This window comes from Leopardus geoffroyi, chromosome A1 (genome assembly GCF_018350155.1).
Source record: "Leopardus geoffroyi isolate Oge1 chromosome A1, O.geoffroyi_Oge1_pat1.0, whole genome shotgun sequence".
Classification (NCBI taxonomy): Eukaryota; Metazoa; Chordata; class Mammalia; order Carnivora; family Felidae; genus Leopardus; species Leopardus geoffroyi.
In genome coordinates, this window is record NC_059326.1 from 19642113 (window position 1) to 19655329 (window position 13217).

A 13217-nucleotide genomic window follows, 5' to 3' on the forward strand; every position below is an offset into this window, starting at 1 on the left:
TTAGAGATAAGATCTTTGTAATTAAGGATCTTGAGATGAGGTCATCCTGGGTTTAGGGAGAGCTTTCAATCCAGTGACTGGTGTCCCCATAAGAGAAGGTGGATTTGAGAAATAGAGACGCACAAAGAAGGCAATGTGGGGACACCTGGGTGACTCATTCGGTTAAGCATCCGACTTCGGCTCAGGTCATGATCTTGCAGTTCGAGAGTTCAAGCCCTGCGTTGGGCTCTGTGCTGACAGCTCAGAGCGTGGAGCCTGCTTCAGATTCTGTGTCTACCTCTCTCTGTCTGTCCCTCCCTCACTCACACTGTCTCTCTCTCAAAATTAAATAAACATTTAAAGGTAAAAAATAAAAAGAAGGCCATGTGAAGATGGGGGCAGAGATAGGAGTGATGCCTTTATGTGCCAGGGAATGCTAAAGACTGCCAGCAGCCACCAGAAGCCTATAGGATCATGGGATGGGTTCTCAGGGCCTCTGAGCCTTCAGGAACCTCCCCTGCCAGCACTTTGATTTCAGACTTCTGATCTCCAGAACAGTGAGATGATAAATTTCAGTTGCTTATGACTCCATGTTTTCGGTTGTTAGAGAAGCTCCAGGAAATTCATACGGCTGCCCTCTGCTGAGTGAAGAAGCTGGCACCAACATGGGCACAGGGGTAGGGGTAGGGGTAGGGACTGCCCGTCTGAGCCCTAAACTAGGTCAGGTCCCGCTACTTTTGTGACTATTAACAGTAATGAGGTATGCATGTCCCTTCGTTCTTCTGGGTCTGAGTTAAATGAGAAACTACATCACAAGTGCCGAAGATGAGAATTAGACCTGTCACGCCGTATGGTTTTTGAAGAACAGAAAATGCTATTCAGCCTTTAGGGCACCCACTAGCTTTTGCTGAGAAGAGTCTAGCAAATTCCAGGTTAACTGGAGCATTTTTTCTCAATGTGTCATTGGCCTGTGCTCCACAGTAAATTTTTACCAGCTGGACATTTTTTTTTTTTCCTTACTCAAAGTTTGTATCACTTTGCATTTTGTGTAGCTCTGCCCACCTCCCCGGAGGTGGGTCTAGACTATGGGGACAGTATCCAGGCTTATGCAGAGAGGACAGAGAAGTTAGCAAGGACTTCCTTGGGTCACCCCAGGTGCCACCTCTTTTTTTTTTTTTTTTTTTTAATTTTTTTTTCAACGTTTATTTATTTTTGGGACAGAGAGAGACAGAGCATGAACGGGGGAGGGGCAGAGAGAGAGGGAGACACAGAATCGGAAACAGGCTCCAGGCTCCGAGCCATCAGCCCAGAGCCCGACGCGGGGCTCGAACTCACGGACCGCGAGATCGAGGTGCCACCTCTTTGATGTGTGGTCTCTTCTCTTCATACGTGTCCAGCAAACAGAAGCTCGATGAGCTGGTCTGGGCCGCGTGCCCCTACGCAGGTGATCTATGCCTGGGCTGCAGAGGAAAGGCACAGGACGCTGAACTGTTCTTTCTCATCCTAACTTCTCAGGAGGAGCCTGGGCCTCAAACCAAGTTTCTAACACTTGCCGACAGGGACTTCTGCACTTAGAAAGTCCACTACTTCTGGGGCGCCTGGGTGGCTCAGTCGGTTAAGCGTCCGACTTCAGCTCAGATCATGATCTCCGGGTCCGTGAGTTCGAGCTCCACGTCGGGCTCTGTGCTGACAGCTCAGAGCCTGGAGCCTGCTTTGGATTCTGTGTCTCCCTCTCTCTCTGCCCCTCCCCTGCTCATGCTCTGTCTCAACAATAAATAAGACATTAAAAAAAGAAAGTCCCCTAATTCTGTAGCTGAAGAAACAGAGGTTCAACCTGAGCCTCAAGCTCTTAGCCATGAGCAGCAGAACTGGAAATAGAATCGGGGCCTTTGATTTCTATCCCAGCACATTTTTTTTTTTTTTTTTAACTACACACAAGTGTTTTTCTAGAATTTAGCTTGCATGAGAATCATCTAGAAAACATGTTTTAAAATACAAGTTTTAAGGCCTGGCTCCCAGAAATTGTGATCCACTCCGGGGTGGAGCCCAGGAATTGTCATTTTGGCAAGCAATCCTAGGTGAGTCTGATGTGTGTGGCCCACGGCCTAAAGGCGTAATGACGGCCCCCATGAACAGATCACCTTTCCCTGAGAAGCCCACTGCACTTCAAAAACGCTATCGTTCCCCTTCTGGCAGGTTTAGGGAAGAGCTTCTGGGTGGGTTCAGGCTTGGAGGGAAGGCGACAATTCCTCAGAGTGAGTTCAGTGGCAAGGTACTAGTTACGGCAATAGAACCTGTCTCCAGCACTCCTGGATCTTCCAGTGTCTGCAACATGATTCTGGAATAAAGATGATTTCGGCTCTCCCAGCTGGACGAGCGGGACCCCGAGATGGCCTAGATGATATGTTCCCTGCCAGAGGATCAAAGGAGAGGCGAGCTGCTTCGAGATGTCTGCCCGTGCCTTAGGTCATGGAACACCCAGGAGAACCCTCAGGAGCCCAGTGATACCATCGTGGTGCCATCTTAAAGAGGAAACCAGCTTTCACTGCTGTTCTGACTGTGAAGAAGTCTATCTGCATGTGGGATAACACTAGTAAAAATAACTCAGAGGTTAGAAGCCACTTTCATGGACATTATCTGCATCCTTTCTGTGAGTCTATGTGAGGGTCCAGTGATTCCCAGTTATTAGCCTACACAGCTTACTTAACCTTCTGTTTTCTTTTGTCTAAATCTTGGCTTTTATTTCGTATCTCTACAGATCTTCCTCTGTGTTTAACACACTCAAGTGGGGTGCACTGTTGGGGTGCTCTCAGAGAGGCAGTCCTGCCTACCCTCCTCCTTCCTGGTATTGGTCCAATTTTACAAATAATTACATTGTAATTATTTGATGATTGTCCTCCCCTCCGGGCTGCGAGCTTCATGTACACTCCCAGACATAGCCCAGAGCTGGCAAGGCACAGTGGTGGGTGAATGAATAAACAGATGACGAAATAACTGACGAATCAACCCTTTATGTAACAAAGGGCTATTGGCTGCACAACTTTTTGTTGGGTGACAAGCGAGAAGGGTTGAGTTCACCCAAGTGCTGAACAGGCTTGGAGAACTTGCCCTACATGGCAGATAAAGGGGTTCTGCCACATCTCAGACTACACTCTTCATCTCCCCTCAACCTGAATACACCCCATCCTGCTCTCCCTTGCCCTCCTCCCAGTGATGGGCACGGCCATCCCCTTTTTCACATCATCCTTGACACTGGCCTCTCCCACACTGATGAAATCCAGCCCATCCCCAGCTAGGTGACTCTGATCGACCTCCCCAAGCTCCTTCACAAGCTGCCAGCTCCTCTTCACCCACACCTCACTGACACCAGTGTCACTTCTACAGATGTGTGCCTCCAATGTTAAAGGCCATGCAAATCACCCAGGGACCTTGTTAAAATGCAAAGCCTGATGCAATAGGTTGGGGCCTGAGATTCTGCATTTCCAACAAAGTCCCCGGTGAGGCCAATGTTCCTGGTGCACAGACCACACTTTGAGTAGTCAGATGTCATTTCTAAAATTTAAATCTCAGTCATTCCTTCCTTAAAATTCTTCAGTGGCTCCCTATTGCCCACAAGACCTTATGCCATCAGTTTTCTGCCTTCTTGTCCAATCCACAGTTCTGCATATCTCCCATCTTTGCAGTTCCTCAAATGATGACACGTTCTCTTGTGCCTATGCTGTTCCTTCTGCTTGGAATGCCTTCCAACCTCTCAGGCTCCCTCCCCTAGCTAATTCCTACTGGACTGTTAGGATTCACCCCATCATCACCTCTGCCAGAAAACCTTTCTAGATTCCATCCACTCACTCCCCAATGCCAGAGTCAGCTACAAGGCATCAAAGGAGCACTCCTGAGATCTCTTACGGCTCTCATCACCTTGGGATGCACTGGCCTCTTTACCTGCTTGTCTCCCCACCTAGACCTAAGAAACAGAGCCCGGGACAGTGCAAGTTCACAGCTGTTTGCTGGAGGAAGGATAGACTCACAGAGGGACACCCTGTCCTCTCTGGGCTGCCCCTCAAGTCCTCTTCAATTGGCACCTGTCTCTTAAATTGTTTCTAGGGAATGTTGTTAAAAGAGGGGGGGTCTATTTACCACACCCCAGTTCCTGCCTCCACCAGATTTATGTCTCTTTGGCCTTAAGATTAACAATTCTCTTTACTTTTGTTTGCAGCAGAATACTGAGGATCCCTGAATCGGCAGCTCTTGCTGCACTGGGGTTCCCACCATTCTGCACACCATCCACTGGACAGGTCTTCTTGAGTCAGAAGGCTGGCCCTGACTCCTGAGAATCAGACGCCTTGCCAGACACCCCAAACTTTCCCAGAGTGATACAGAGCCACCGAGGCCTGGCTGTTCACCTAGGGGCCCCCATCCTCTCCTCTCCCTATCTCTTCACTGCTGCCCCAAACCCTGGTGAAATTCCAAAGTGCTGTCAGGCTCACCCAAGCCCAATGCCATTATTGGCTGATCTACTCTAAAGCTGCGTTCCATGATCTAGGGCTGTCATTAGAAAAGGAACAGGACCAAGAGGCAGATGGTGTGAGTTCTAATCCTGGTCCTTCCGTTTGCTACCTGCCTGGCCATATGTAGTCACTTTGCTTCTCTAGGTCTCTGTTTCCACGTCTGTACAATGGGTTTATGTACCTTCCTTGCCAACCCACAGAGTTGTGGTGCTGGCTACATGAGATGGTGAGTGTGAAAGTGCTTGTCAAGCAGAAAGGGATGTGCAAAGGCTAGGTAAGTAGATGCATTAATAAAGATGAGGGCCAGGCCTCAGAAAGGGGGAAGGCAGGTGTTTGCCTTTACATGTCTCAACTTCCACCTTCTGTTCGTTTCCATACCAATGCCCATAGAGACCATCTAATCCCAGAGGAAAAGCTGGGTGTGTAAGTTGCTGACCACATGAGTGTACATTCATTGAGTGTATTACCTCCTTGGGGCATTTTAATTTTGAATGAAGGAGAGAGATTCGAAGGAAGGAATTGATCCTGTAGTGAGGCCTGTGTGAATGGGAATACATGTGGCAGGGAGACTGTCCTATGTGGAACACTTTGACTTCACCGGCAGGGAAGGGCCTTGCTCTAGAGCCTTCGCCTTATGCCCCGCCCCTTTCTCAGGCTACAGAGAACTGGAATTGAGAAGTTTGCTGGGCATCAGGAACCACAAGTGACAGGACCATTAGGGAATTCAGCCTTGTGTTCTAAAAGGCCTGCAGGGACAATGAAGCACAATGAAGGCACTGTGGCCTTCTCTGTAAAGCTGTCAGCCTGCTCCAGGCCTCTAAGCCTGCTCAGAGTGGAAAAGAATGATTGTCCCCCAGCACACCAGAGGCATAGGTGACTCAGCTGCTCTCTGTCCCTATGTGTCTCTAGCTGGAGTTGTCTCAGCCTCTCTTCTCTCCCATTCTGACTTTTAAAGAGAGCTGTAGGGTCTCTATTCACAAACACTAACACATGATGGGCTCATGGTGAAGTGCCCAGAACCAAGTTCTATACAGATAGCAGTACAGCCTGGAAGGTGGAAATATGGCCTTGGATAATCACAAAAGTGGAAAAAAAAAATGAAGCAGGCCTTATTGAAGAAGTTGTTTTCCCAAACCTCTTCTCAGGACTTTATTAGGTCTTTTGAAGCAAGGAGACAAACAAGTGCCTATTTTCTCCAGCATGTTGGGTCACCTTGGACTTGAATCCCTATCCAACAGAGTCTGGACCCCATGTCCCTTCATGTCCTGTTCTCACGCTCTGCCTCGGAAGAGGGCCAGTGATTGGGGCCCTCCATTGATATTGTGGTGCCTGTCTTCAGGTATCTGCTCCTCAGCAATATGGCCACCACCTTCTACCCAGAATGCTTTCTCCTCTTCCCAGAGGGCATTCTCTTCCTCCCAGAGGGACTTTTTATCCTCCCACAGGGACTTTTCCTCCTCAAGAAGAGCTCTTTCCTCCACCCACAGGGCTTTCTCTTCCTCCCACAGGGCCTTGTCCTCCTGAAAAAGGTTCCGGTCTCTTTCCCATAAGGCATTGTCCTCTTTCCAAAAGGCCTTATCCTCCTTCCAAAAGGTACGGTACTTTTTCCAAAAGGTTTTTTCTTCTTCCCGGAAAGATTTTTCCATTTCCCAGAAGGCTTTTTCCTCTTTCCAGAAGGTCTTCTCTACTTCCCAGAAAGATCTCTCCTCTTCCCAAAAGCCCAAGATCTGACCCCGGAAAGCATGGATCTTGCCTCGGAAATTCCACATCTTTTCTCTGAAGTCTTCTATTTTCTCAAGAAAAATTTTCATCTCTTCCCGAAAAGCCTTATCTTCCTGCAACTTGCAGATTAGTTTCTTCTGGCGTATGTTGGGTGGGGATCCCACCATTGACCGAAAACAAGCAAGCCCCATCCATTTGCTCACTTTGAAGGGAAACATCTTCGTTAGCCAGAATGGTGGGGTGGCCATGATGGAGGACAGGACTGTTGGCCAAGTCCAGGTCAGCTGGTCAAACCCTGCAGGGACAGTACAGAAAACAAGTTCATGAGTATTACATGCCAGAGAATGAGCCCTTGGGTCTGTATTATTTGATTTAGGAAAATTTAACCATTTCTCTCTTTGACCCATCGCATGTGTTTGTGAGAGATGAGATTTGGTAGAGAAACATGCTGGCTGGTTATAGCTTTGGGCTGAAGAGGGAGTCGATACATTCAAAGTCAAAGCCGCTGAAGTCATAGAATCTCAGCCAACAAGGACAGGGATACTCAACTAGGATATCAGAACACACAAGTGTGACACGATCACTTCAAGGGGTGTGTCACAGTTTTCTTTTACTTTTAAACAATAAAGTAGTGCAGCCCCTCAATGCTTTACTTTTGTTAAACCAATGAGAATTCATTTGAAGTTTCGTCATTCTCACTTGGGGATCGCTCATAACCTTCTCATGGCCATGCTCGCAGCAGGGTGCCACAGGTGTGAGAGTTCTGTTAAGGCCACCTGAAAAGCAGAGGGTGAGACCCACTGGCCTAGGGGGTACTATTTTAGTAGAAGAGTCTATTTGGGGAACAGAGACTTAAACAGTAAGGTAAGAGACAATGCCAAATGTTAGCAAGGATACAAATAAGAGGAGCTCTCACAATATCAAGTAATATTGAACAACAGGGAAGATACTTTATGACTCAGTAGCTCCACTTCCAGATATGTACCCTGAGGAATCTTATGAATTGTGACCAGGAGACATGTACAAGAATGTCTGAGGAGACTTGTTCATAAACGCTCAACTGCAACAATCCAATGGCCATCACAATAGAATAGAATTTAAAAATGGTAGTATATTCATGCAATGGACAGCATAGCTATGTGCAACAATGTGGATGAATAGTATAAACATAATTTTTAAAGAAAGAAGCAGGACTGGGGCACCTGGGTGGCTCAGTTGGTTAAGTGTCTGACTTGGTTTCGGCTCAGGTCATGATTTCATGGGTCGTGGGATTGAGCCCCACATCAGGCTCTGCACTGACAGGGGAGGCTGCTTGAGATTTTTTCTCTCCCTCTCTCTCTCTATATGCCCCTCCCCTGCTCTCTCTCTCTTCAATAAACAAACATATAAAGCAAGAGAGAGAGAGAGAGAGAGAGAGAGACGCAGGATCAAAGAATTTCAAAGAATAAAGTTCCCAAACAGGAAAAACTAAACTCTGTTGTTTATATACTTAGGTGATAACACAAAAAATCATAGCAAAGAAGTGAGACCCATAAGTCAAGATAGTGGTTGCTTGAGAGGGGAGGATGGGATAGGGAGGTGGTGGTGGTGATTAGGTGAGGACATGAGGAGGGCTCCTGAGGAGCTAGCAGTATTCTATTTCTTTACTGGGGTAGTGGTTGTAGGTGTGTTCATTATAAAAATATGCTAAGCTGTAAGTATATATTTCAAGTACTCCGATAAATGTATTATATTTTACAATAAAATATAAGCTAGGGAGAAAGAAAGGAAAGAAAGAAAGAAAGAAGAAAAGGAAGTGAGGAAGGAAGGAAAGAAGAAAGAAAAGAAAAGAAAAGAAAAGAAAAGAAAAGAAAAGAGAAAAGAAAAGAAAAGAAATAAAGGGAGGAGAGACAGAGAGAGAGAACATTGCCATATGTCTGAGGTATCAGATATCAACACTCTCCAGACTACAGTAAGTACAAAGGTGGGTCAAGTGATGAGAAAAAGGGCTGGACACAGGAGAATGGTCAGAGGAAGGGAAGACAAAGGGTGCATGTACCTGGTGAGGGCATTAATTTCCATTTTGAGCTTTCCGGAAGGAGCTGCCAGGGTCTGGCCTCACTCCGTGGGCCTTGCTAAGCACCACATAATGGAGCAACATGACTTCCCTTTGGGAAGTCCCTCTGGGCTTTCTTCTTGTTTTTCCATTTTCAGACTCAGGATTAGGGAGTAGGGAAGAAGGAAGGACACATAGGTGGAGTGTGTGTGTGTGTGTGTGTGTGTGTGTGTGTGTGTGTGTGGTGAAGGGATAGATGGTGGCATCACCATGTCCACCAAGCCACACAAGCCAGAAACCTGGAGCTCATCCCTGACTCCTTCCTTTTCCTCACCAGACTTTGAATCAATCATCAACCCTCCCAGTTATGATTGTTAACATTTCTTGGAACCATGCCCTCAGATTCATGTCATTGACCACGGCTGCTTTGCAGTAGGACCCCTGTGACAGTCTCACCAGTCTCTCTGGTATTGACCTTACCCTCCCATCCACCCCTACTGTAGCCTCAGGGGTGTTTCTAAGTTTCTTTATTTGTATTTTGAGAGAGAGAGAGAGAAGGCGAATGCTCAAGAGGGGGAGGGGCAGAAAGAGAGGGAGAGAGAAAGAATCCCAAGCAGGCTCTGCACTGTCAGCACAGAGCCGGACACGGGGCTCAAATCCACGAATCGTGAGATCATGACCTGAGCCAAAATCAGGAGTTGGATGCTTAACTGACTTAGCCACCCAGGGGCCCTGCCCCAGGGATGTTTCTAAAACACGTATCACACCTGCTCACAAAACTCCGAAGACTCCACAGCCCAAATCCAAATGCCTAGTAAGGTCCTCTGTAACCTAACTCCTGCTTGTCACTCCCTTGACCTTCCTACCATCTCTAAAGCTAAGTTTCAGTAATAATGGGCCACATCCAGTTCTCTGGACAAGACCTGCAGTTTCAAGCTTCCAAGCCAAGGAACACGCTGTGTCCTCTACTGATTACCTTTCCTTCTCAGTGTGGCTTGAATTCCTCTCCACATCGCCCCCTCTGAAAGCTACTTGGACCTTCCAGACAAAGTTCATCACCGCCCCCTCACTCACTCCTGTTGTTTGCTTGTCATGCTCGGCTGATAATTAGGTGTGGACGTGCCTTGCTGCCGTCCCTGTAACCCAGCATCTAAGATGAAGCTGTGGGTATAGGAGGTAATTGATAGAAATGTTGGTTGACTTGAACTGAATTTCGTTGAATTTTGGAAATTTGATTTTCTAGGTTGTATTATGGTTGTCTTATTTATGTAACTGTTGGTATCTTGAGGTGGGGGAAAGTGCGTCCTTCTTCCTTCCTTTCTGCTATGAGAACGCAAAGCAGGCCCTCAACAAGTGTTTGTTGAACTGGATTTGGAAACTCTATAAGCAAAGCCTCAGGGTCAATTAGAGCCCAGGATAGCTGTCAACAACAATCAACTTTCTAATTACAATGTTAGTAACAACAACTACCTGCACATTTATTCAGCCCTTTTATGCTGGGCACTTTACTGGCATTACCTGTGTAATCCTTTCAACCATGCTGTGAGATAGGCACCTTGATTAACCTCATTATATAACTGAGAAAACTCAGGCTTGAAGTTAAAAACCCATTCAAGCAATTAAGTAGATGAGGCAAGATTCTTCTAGTAAGTGCTAGAAGTGCATTACGTGGTCAAGCAATACTACTTGGAAACACCATCGGGCTGATATTTTAACTAGGAAGGTGTGTGTGTGTGTGTGTGTGTGTGTGTGTGTGTAAGAGAGAGAGAGAGAGGGAGAGAGAGAGTGAGAGCATTGTATTAAGCCCCGGACCTATTGATAATTTAATGATAACATTTAGCAATGTGGTCACTAATTTTAAAGGAAACCTCCTTTCTCCTCATACAATCCTGCTAAAAAAAATACACCAACACTCACACTAAAAAGCAAATCAAAGAACACTGAATGTTATTAGTGAAGAAAATATATTTTTCACCAAACAACAAAAAAAGGCTTACAAAAATCTATTTTTATATGTGAGACTTGTCTGTTTCCAGTTTGCAAAAACAAACAAACAAACAAACAAGCAAAACCATTTCTGTGCAGGCTTCTGACTTTCTTCTGAAATGTTTCCTGGACATATTCCAACACCAAAAGTAACCACCTTCCAAATTACACTATATCTTTATTTCTTATTCCTTGGGCAATGTTTGCACTAACTAGAGAACTCACTGAAACAGTTTAATAAATTCTTTTTTCCTTTGCACCAGAGATCCCAACTGTTCTCTGATTCTGAATTTCCCTTGCCTAGTGTCTCCCAGGCTCTTATTTTCTGACTCTTTTCATGGCCTCACACTTTCTGCAGGTCTAACACCAGTTGTGGTTCTTGGCAGGCTTTCCGTTCAGCGCTGTGCTCCACAAAGAACCAGTGTCGACATTCATGAGGAGAGAGAACCACAAAGCTGAGTGGAGAAGCCAATTCTGGGGGACTGGCTCAGTCCATGGAGTCACTTGAGAATAGGAAAAACTACAAAGTATAGGTCAGTGAGCACTAAATGTTCACTCTCCCTGATTTTCCCCCAGTCTCACTGCCTACTTGGGCCGCGGCAGGAGAGATCTGCTTATGACACTTGTTGACAGAAATAAATGTATTATAAGTCAAGTATTCAGGGACTGTCCCTTGTCAGAAGATCTGGGCTCCTATTTGTGGAGAAACAGGGCCACAGGCTGAAACTTCTTCAGCCTCCAGCTTAGCGTCTTGACATCCACATCCATTGTTAATGCCCGCCTACGGGCTCCTGGGCAAAGCCAGGCCTTCCCCCATCTCCTCACAGCCCCATGGTGACTTTATTTCCTCAGCAATCCCTCACTCCTGGGCCTTCCTATCTCCCTCTGTGCTCCTTCTGGCCTCTCAACACACGAACACACTCAAGTCCCTCTCATCTTAACACGGCCACTCAACCAGCTGACCACAGAGTCCTCTAGCTCTCTCTGCTTACCGTGTGCTAGCCTTCTCCTTGAATACTCTTCTCAAAGAGCAGCCGACGATCACTATCCACCATTTCTGTATTGCATCTACAACCCATCCTACAGCAATCTGCCTTTTGCCTCCTTACTCCACTGAAACTCTATTTGTTAAGATCCCTAGAGACGTGCGCAGTGTTTAGTCCTTTGTCCTCACTGACCGACCTGTTAGCAGCATTTGACATTAGTCCTTTTTGAAGCTCCCTCCCCCTTGGCTTCTATAACACAGGGTCATCCTGCTCTCTTCCCACTTCCCGGACCACTCTTTCTCCACCTCTTTGTGGACTCCTTTTCCTGACGGAATGTGTTTCATCCACGGAAGGCAGTGCCTACCTCACAGAGCTCTTGTAGGGAGTAAATTGGGCATTTAGAGTGCCTAGCCCAGTACCTGGCACATAGCAAGTGCTCACTAAACAGAAAGTAAGAATAATTACAATTGTTACTATTTTGTGTCATTTTCAATCTTCTTAGGCCAGAATGCCAGGACGATCATGATCTGTCCCTACAAACCATTTTTGCTTTATCTCTCAGCCACCTTCCCTGATGCCTATGCTCTGGCCACGTGCAATCCCTCAAACATGCCAAGTTTTCCTCAGTTTCCTGCCATGTCGGTCTCTCTCCCTGGATATCCTTGCCTAACCCCACTTCACTTCACCTAGTTAACTCTTTGGAACTCAGTCACCTCCTCTAGCTCTCCTGACACTCCTGTCTCTACCAAATTCAGAGTCAGAATATGCCTCGCCTGTCCCACTAGGAACACCGTTTCACAGCTCTGGGTCCAGCATCCAGTGCAACAGCTGGTACATAATATATGTTAAGTAAATGACAGCTGAATGAAGGGTGGTATCCCAGATTATAATGTTAGAGAAAAATTCATCTGCAAGTTTTTCTCACGACCACTTAAATTATCCTTGAGAGATAAATCAAGCATAATATCAAATACGTACATGCGTATTTAGATATAAAGTGTAATATGATATGTGGATTCAATGTATCCAACTTATTCCCTACAAGAGCTACCTATGAGGTAGGCACTGCCTTCTGTGGATATAAAAACAAGAATCAAAGAAACACGCCTAGTTTTCAATATTATACTTCAGGACAGGAACTTACTTTTAAGGAAGATGTTGTATATAACTCTATGCTTAGAACAAATAACTATCCAATCTAAAGCCAACAGTTACTTACTGCTTAGCTGTTTCCCAACTGGGCAGTCCTCAGTAGCCCTCAGAGGCCAGGCAGTCATTGTCACATCACAGACCCCCTAACACTGTTGGCAGTGATCCCTCTGCCCCTCTTAGTCCTGACTCACAGGGTAGGGAGACCCACAATGGGTAAGGGACTTTAAGGAGTGGAAAGAGAAAGACTTTTCCGTCTTCCATCTTTGACTGCACCAATAGGGTGTCACTGTTGATGACTCACAAATGATTGTTACCTCACATTCTACCTGGATTGTATCCAGGGGCAGGCTTCTGGAAAATCACGTTGCAGTCAGGGGTTTTGTATGTGATGAATCATTTCTCTTGCTGCTCTCGAGATGCTGTCTTTGGCTTTTGACAGCTTGACTATGATGTGCCTATGCATGCATCCCTTTGAGTGTATACTAGAAATTTGTTGAGCTTCTTGGAAATGCAGATTTGGTATAGTTTTTCTTCAAAGTTGAGAAGTTTTTGGCCATTATCTCTTAAAATATTCTTTTTTCCACTTTCTTTATTCTTCTCGGACTCCTTTTACATGTACATTAGCTCAATGGTGTCCTAAAGGTGTCTGGGGCTCTGTTCATTTTTCTTCATTTTTCTTTCTATTGCTTAGACTGGATAATCTCGATCTGTTTTCAAGTGTACTGATTCTTCAGCCAGATCAAATTGCTCTCGATCCCCTCTATTTTTCATTTTTAACTGTAGAATTTCTATTTGGTTCTTATTTTTTAAATAATTTCTATTTATTGATATCCTCTATTTGGTAAGACCTAA

At 45.8% G+C, this 13217-nt stretch overlaps 1 protein-coding gene across 1 annotated transcript; it reads right to left on the minus strand.

Annotated features, from left to right (window-relative positions):
• Positions 1 to 5605: 5605 nt before the first annotated feature.
• On the minus strand, positions 5606 to 12620 carry CCDC70 (coiled-coil domain containing 70). The gene is made up of 2 exons (XM_045475131.1): positions 12433 to 12620; positions 5606 to 6501 (listed from the first exon to the last, which is right to left on the minus strand). The coding sequence occupies exons 1-2, from the start codon at positions 12488 to 12490 to the stop codon at positions 5756 to 5758; spliced, it is 804 nt and encodes a 267-aa protein (XP_045331087.1). The 5' UTR covers positions 12491 to 12620; the 3' UTR covers positions 5606 to 5755.
• Positions 12621 to 13217: the final 597 nt, after the last annotated feature.